Source organism: Ixodes scapularis, unplaced genomic scaffold (genome assembly GCF_016920785.2).
Source record: "Ixodes scapularis isolate PalLabHiFi unplaced genomic scaffold, ASM1692078v2 PGA_scaffold13__105_contigs__length_92229423, whole genome shotgun sequence".
In the NCBI taxonomy this organism is placed as follows: Eukaryota; Metazoa; Arthropoda; class Arachnida; order Ixodida; family Ixodidae; genus Ixodes; species Ixodes scapularis.
The window spans coordinates 71,622,761-71,630,272 of NW_024609839.1; the positions used below are offsets into that span (position 1 = coordinate 71,622,761).

The window sequence follows — 7,512 nt, forward strand, 5'->3', positions numbered from 1 at the left end:
GTACCTTCGCTTGCGTTAATAAATAGTCTTTCCACTGAAATGACGCCTTCAGAGCAGCATGTATTAATCTGTGAAACGTAGCGTCCTTGGGAAGTTTCCGCGTCGCAATCAGCTGCACGGTAATATATGACTGCGTTCACGATAATGAGCTGTTAGATACATTTGGTATATAAATGATAAAGCCAGTGATGCGTATGTTACAAGCATTTCGTCGATATTGTTCTGGACGTTAAGAAGCTGATGTCTTCTATTGGAAAAATTTCAGAGTATTTTAGGGAAGCAGATTTGGTTCTCTCAAGTGCTTCCCAACATTCTGCTTGCCCTCAAGGGTCCTGTCAGTTGTACGTTTCTGTTTCGGAACCCGGGTACATGACGCGTGTACACCAATTCGCATCGCGGCCTAAAGACTTACCGGAAAACACGGACCAGCTTTCCCGATTTACTTTAGAAGGCATGGTTTGTCCACATATGTTCAATTTCAGCATTGGTTTAATAATTTGTAACAGTTGAAAAGAATGTAAAGAAAAATTGACTGCAAGCGCAGCTTCCCTTCAATTCATGAATTGGGGTTTCTTATATGTGAAATATTGATTTAAATCAGAAACTCATAAACATACCGATTACCCAGATGTCCTGATCTTGGCGCAGATGCAAGCGACATAATGGTTTGTCTTTATAACAATAAAATCAACAATGTTTGAATCAAGCAACGGCTTGAACCGCCTAATTACGTCTCTGACGTAGGTTTATCTCTGCCTTATACCAGGCCGTAGCCGTGAACGAGCTCTTCAGAGTCCGCCATCGTCTTCCGTGTCTACCTTGGCAAAGTCAGACTCACGTAGAAAACATATCGAACTTCTTGGACGCAGCTTCGCAGTCCTCATTTTCAAAGCTTCCATGGAACCATCGGAAAAAAGGGTCCCTGTTTTTCATCAACACATGTTTCATCAACCTTTTATCGGCACTCGTTTCATCGACACTGATCGTTTCATCGACCCTACCACACCGTGCTGTAAAGTTTCATCGACGCGAAAATTGCATGCTGTAGGAACATTTCGTCGTGCGGTTATCTCTAGGGCACGTGTTAAACTATCCGACCCACCGAGTTCACGACGCTTCACGGCGACAGTTTGCGGCACTTCATTACAAAAATGTGAACCCACCCCGTCCGCCCGTACATGCCGCTTCGCGGCAGCGTGAACGGGTGGTCTTGCACCCGTGAATGTAGCCGTGCACTCGCTCACCAACAATCCCAAAGCACGTCTGACAAACAAAAAAAAATTTGTCAACGAAACATATTAAGATGTGTCGATGAAACGATCGTTTGATAAAATGTCGCAGTGTCGATGAAACGAACTGTCAGGAAAATGTCGTTTGATGAAGCGAGTGCCACCGCACAAAAGCCTGTATCCCAGCCGCGTTACTTTAACCCTATCGCAACTGGCATCATTTTTAGATACCTATTTCCAGACAAAATGCACTCTAATCAGAGAAAAGGATTTAATAAATTTCACGTCCTTCTTCTGTTAAAATTCACGACCTAGAATTGGATAAGGAACAGCTGGCTCGTCTCTATCAGACAAATTGAAAAGGTTCTGGACTGGACAAGAAAGACTTGTTATTGGTGCAAAATTATGACGCGTACAGCGAACTCGGGCCTGAGAGTTAAGGGTTAACGTTGCCCGTGGGGACTCCTAATGCTAGGGGTTTGGCGAGTGCACATCGACAATGGGAAGCGACCACTTATCCCTATCGGATCTCGTTGCAAGCCTTATGACCCCAGCCTTCAAAGGGCTCTGCATGATTCGTCGTGTGGGATAACTTCTCAGCAGCCCATTGGACGGATCCTGCGATTCCACTCCAACAGTACATTCCCAGGCATTTCAGGAGGCGGTCGACCTACTTGATCCGGGTGCGAGAACAGATCCCAAATCGTGACCTGCACCTATTTAACCTGGGGACCAGCTGACGGGGCCACTACAGCAGCACCAACGGAAAAGAGGATTATGCCCGTTACAGACCACAGCATCACAAAACCTAGCAACACCTCCATTCCTTCTAAACCGATTTTAGAGGCCATCCAAGCACTCAAAACGGCCACCATTACTCAACACCTCCTAGGTAGCTTTCAAGCCTGCGCGTCACGTGACATGACGTCACGCCCGGGAGGCCTGCACGGGTGCTGATTACATGCGAGTGCCGCGTCGGCGGTCGCCGTGGGGCTCGTGTCCTATCATGGTCCCACGCGAACGCTGACGCGGCACTCACATCCAATCAGCGCCCGTGCCGGCCTCCCGGACGTGACGTCATGTCACGTGACGCGCAGGCTTGAAAGCTATCTAGGAGGTGTTTCATTACTTCAGAGCTTTCGACGTCCCTATTTTGCTCCAAAGCAGAGCACTAGCACTGGGATTTTGCTCTCCACTGTAATAACACTAGTTATTGTTATTGCCAGGATGGCATCAGTCGGGTGAATGGCAACCGGCGTCCCATGTATGCTTGGAAACGAATCACCGGCAATGAGAGTTCGCTGTCCACAGTGGTGACACAGGTTATTGTGATTCTCAGAGCGGCCACAAGGCCTGTCCAAACAGGGCACTTCAGAAATCGTGAGGCGACAGAACTCCGTCAAAAACCTTGGAGGTTGAAGCGTGCGGCAGTCCGATGTCTGTTTAAACAAAACCACGTAAACATCACGACTTTAATCCTCGCTTCCTCCGTTTTTCGGTGGCCTCGGTACTCATCAGACTCGACGTCACATGCCGATATCAAATGCGACGTCTAGGATGGCCTCTAGGAAGACCTGTAGGGCGATCTTAAGGACGACAACTAGGACGATGTCTAGGGCGATGTCTAGGACGACGTCGAGGACGACGTCTAGAACGACATCTAGGGCGATCTTAAAGGCCGACGTACAACCTCTGTTTTCCGCGTGGAAGATAATCCCTTTGGCACTCCCCTCTCGTAAGCTGTGAGGCGAGTCAAGTTGATGCAAGGTAAAAAGTAGAGAGGTTATAGGAAAGGAGGAGGCGGGCAAAAGTAGAAAGCGCGAAGATCACGTCGGCTTTTATGGATGACCTCTAGGACGACCTCAAAAACGACGTCGAGGATGACGTCCTGGAGTATGGCGTCAATAACGACGCGTGAGACGACCTCTAGGACGACCTCAAGGATGACGTCTAGGACGACCTCAAAGACGACCTCTAGGACGACGTCGAGGACGATGTCGAGGTCGTTAGGTCCTTCGAAGAGGTTGCGAATGTAAAGGAGTGTGAGAATCTGAGCTGAAATGGACTACTGCGATTACCTACTCCGCATTAGGAGGCCGGTGTTATCTATGTGACGTCACTTCCGCGACCAAGTTTTCGTTACATCGATCTCCCAACGTTGTTCCCCATTCTAAGGTCAGAGAAGGACGTAGTTCACTGTCAAAATTGGTGCGTGTGTGCTTTGTACGGGGTACATTCTGTGCTTCCTGGTCAAGATCAGCATGATCGAGCTTGTGAAATTTTTTTATTGCGCAGACCTTAGGCTCTTGTTTCCGGGTTGAGGGGTGTCGCCGTCGGCGTCGGCGTAACCGCGCGCGTTGCATTACGGGACGTCACAGTTTTCCCGCTATACGTAGCGGGGAAACTGAATTGGTGTTGAGGCCACGGGACGTCAATTTCCCCGCTATATTTAGCGGGAAATTTAGCGAAAAATTTCCGCTAAACGAGAGCGGAGGAGGAAACGAGGAGGGGAGTGTACGAAGGGTGGATGAGAGGCATACACTCCTCTCCGTACCTTCTCCTCCTCCTCCTCCTCAAAAGCTTCGCTCTATTTCCACCTTACAGGAAATTTGAAACGTCTTGAATTTTTTTTTCTTCTCTTGATTACGATACTTCTCAGTTCGATTTATTTTTTATTACTAATAAACATCTCGCTTGCAGATTGCTGCGCATGAGGTATTGGAATAAAAGTTGTTGTTGTTTCCCTTGCAGCCTTTATAGGTGAACCTAATACATCTGCTCTCTTGTTTATTCCAATACCATCTCAAAGAAGGTTTCGCTCTTTTACAGTCGTGCCCGTCATCTTCTTTCAGATTACACGGATGTCCAGTTCCACCTGCAAAATATCAGTGAAGCGATAAATAGCACGTACCACCTGCTTAGGGTGTTACTAAAGGTTACATAAAAATATATGTGCTAAGAAACGTTTTACTGTTAAGCCTTTGAGGTGCAATAAGTCTAGCTAAAACTTAACAAGCACTGGGGTCATCTTCCTTATAGTTATATGTTATCATGTTTTAGGCCTACAAGTCCTGATATACGATCACAATAAAACAGTGGCGCCTGTTTCTTTTTGTCTATACGGTGCCCGTAGAGGATATGTACCCTTACACAATTATTTATTTAACATTTTGGGCATATTAATATCTTAATTAAGGAATTAAGCAATATGAGTAACGCGTAAGATTCACTTGCAGAACTATGCTCGCTGTTGCACAGCCTGTTTCACGAAAGGCTGAACTTACTTATAAACGGGGCGATGTGCTTCTGCGGCGCTTCGCTGCAGACTACGTCGAAATTGGATAGCACTGCTTGTCTTTTCGGCACCCCGTTTCTTTACACGACTGTCCGTCGTGGCGCAATGAGCTCGCCTTGCTTCTAGGCTCATTTAGACGTCGCCCTCTCTTGCCCGTCGTCTCCTTGAGACGTCGAGTACTGACACACTCAGCACGTCACCCCTTCTCTTCAGCTAACTCCTCTTTAGTTCAACCCTTCCTCTTGCGAATGCGAAGCATTAGGAATACTGCGGCATTCGCAGTGAGCCCCTCATTTCGCGGCCACCTCATTCGTGTGATCGGGAGAGCAGAACGGCGCGTGTTCCTCACTTTCCCGTCACCCGCACATGCGTATGATAAGGAGAAGAGGAAGAAAGTGTACCTCACTGTACCACGAGTGCGCATGCGTGCTTAATGAAGGGCATTTGTGGTGCTGCTACCCGGCCTTGATATGATACATGGTTATTAGGGACATTAGGTATGTAACGTAGGACCACTCTCCGCCACTAAGGGAAGTGAGCGATAGCTACACGTCCATCTTTTAGTTCACTATAACCGTAGTGCAGGTATGGTGTCTGAGCGCGTCTTCGACTGGTGTGTTCAGCTTCCTACGCTGCCCATACATCAAAAGTGGTACCGAACCGGTAACAAATGACGTTACAGAAGCCCAAGTGCCATGCTGTTGCATGTCGTGATCCTGGCGGTTGGTCGTAGAAGTGTGAAAGAGAAGGCTGCGAGTAGCACAACCTAATGCGAGTGTCGATGTCGTCAGGGCGTCCCAACCTCTGGCTGCCGAAGCTTCCGTGGGCTGCCACACTGGAGAGCGACCTGCAGCGGATCAGGCATCTGCCACATACACCGCAGCTCTTGGAACACCGCCAGGATTGCGACCGGCGACAGCATGACACCTCTATGACGTCACCAGGCGGATATCAAGGACCCCTTTCTTGGACGCGGTAAAAACACCAGACCAAGACGCGTTCCAGGCACCAGGTCCCGACGGCAATTGTGAGATACTAGTGAAGCAGGGTAAGGCAAGACAATGGGACAGGTAACGTTTCCACGAAAAAGACTTGTACTGTTAGACTGATTTAAGGCGAAAGCCTTATATGCCTCATCTTTCAGTTGACCTTCAGAGTCCCTGAGCTGAAACACGTCGGCGACACGAAAGATACCGAAACATAGACTTGACCACTTAGTGGATGACTGAGTGAATTAAGATGAGGGCTCAGCACATTGAGAAGGACGACTCAGCACATTAAGAGAGATGACTGAGCGAGTAAATACCATGTCTGTATTTAATGGATCGGCGCTTGGGCTTTCGCCTTCAAGTCGTCTTAGAGATAACCTATGAGACCCTGTGAACTGTTTTAGTTTATGAGGCATTTCGAATGGGACTGCCCTGGTGATGAGTGATTCGCGCTCAAAACGTCTTACTAAACTACACACTATAATGACCGTACTTTTTTTTTTGTTTGACATGTTTATGTAACTAATCGAAGTTTCAAACAAAAGCAAACCTAGAATGGGTCACAAATGTAAGGCTTATTGATCACACTTGCATCGATGACAGAAAAATGACATGTATTAAAGTTTCAACATTAAGCTTAAAATCCGGCCGACTAATGAAATGATATGAGTCATACTCACCATAAGGGCATGCTTTGCGACACTCCCGTTTAGTTTTAAACTTGTTTCTCACGTTGGCACAGTTTGTGTCTTGCACGCATCTTTCGGTCTCACTGTCAAAGTGCCAAGTCCGAGGCGGCATCTCTGATGGCCGTGGATAGCAACCAGTGACAGCTCGGGGCTGGTAGCACAGAGTGTCTAGACGGGAAATTGTATTCACATGTTTAAAAGTTATATTAAACTTTGGTGTACGAATGCCTCATTGAAATACTTTCTAGCAGCCGGAAATGTAGCATTTTACCGCCATAGGAACTTCATACTGTTGGCACACGCACAAATTACTTAGTTTCAAATTTGTTGTCTGAACCTCGACAACGCTGTTGAATATTAGTGTTGCGTGTCGTACTCACGTGTTTTGCATGCCGCCTGGCACTCTAGCTCTGTTGGAAACATAGACTGATTTTTTAAGCAGGTAGTGATATTCACACATGTTTGTTTTTCAATGTTAAATGTCCAACGTTGCGTTCTGCTATTTCCCTCGGCGCAGTCGGAACTTGAGGAGTTTCCAAAACATGAATCTATCGGAAAAAATATCACGATTTTTGTATACACTCCAAATTTGTACTCTAGCTCTGATTTATATAACGCATTAACTTTCGCAAAAATGTTAATGCTATATGCGTGTACCATGACTCCATTTGAATGGAGTCATGGTACCCCGCAGGTCGGTGCACAATTCCTTTGTGTGGCGTTTCTCGTGGCTTCTAGACAACCTCGAGCAAGGGCTGCTGGAAGACGACGAGATGTTTTTCCTCGGTGAGAGTACTCAATTAATTCCTTCTGTATGGGGTGGCTGTGCACCGCTTGAAAACGACAGTGCACGCAAACTGTGCTGTGCCAAACATCAACAACTGTGCAAGCACTGTGCATATACCTCTGGCACGCCTTTGCAAAGACTATCCAAACGAGCATCGTGCTAGGAAAACACATAGTAGCAAACAACTATTTTCGATGTTTGCTTGAGGTCGATTTCGAGAAAGGACAGAATATAATATTCATCCTCTAAATGTGCAGGTAACAGCGGCTACAACTTGGAGCCTCGACTAATCATTCATGCTCCTGGAGTTCACGCGACCTTCGTTGATTGAAGGCGCATTTTTTGGTTAGGTCAGTTGTGGAGCGCTCCAGTGGGCTTTTGAAAAACAGATTTCGGTTTCTGCAAAGGCACCGGACTTCGTATCATTTTCCATTAGTACCCACCGCCATAATAACGGCGTGTGCGGGGCAGCATGGAGTGAGCCATAACCGGAGTGAGTCTCCTTACCTGAAGAGCCCTAGTT

General features: G+C 47.1%; 1 protein-coding gene across 1 annotated transcript; it reads right to left on the minus strand.

Annotated features, from left to right (window-relative positions):
* Positions 1–3,907: 3,907 nt before the first annotated feature.
* Positions 3,908–6,884, minus strand: LOC115316572 (BPTI/Kunitz domain-containing protein). Its single transcript, XM_040214172.1, has 4 exons — positions 6,860–6,884; positions 6,583–6,750; positions 6,194–6,370; positions 3,908–4,104 (listed from the first exon to the last, which is right to left on the minus strand). The coding sequence occupies exons 1-4, from the start codon at positions 6,882–6,884 to the stop codon at positions 3,908–3,910; spliced, it is 567 nt and encodes a 188-aa protein (XP_040070106.1).
* Between the last annotated feature and the right edge of the window lie 628 nt (positions 6,885–7,512).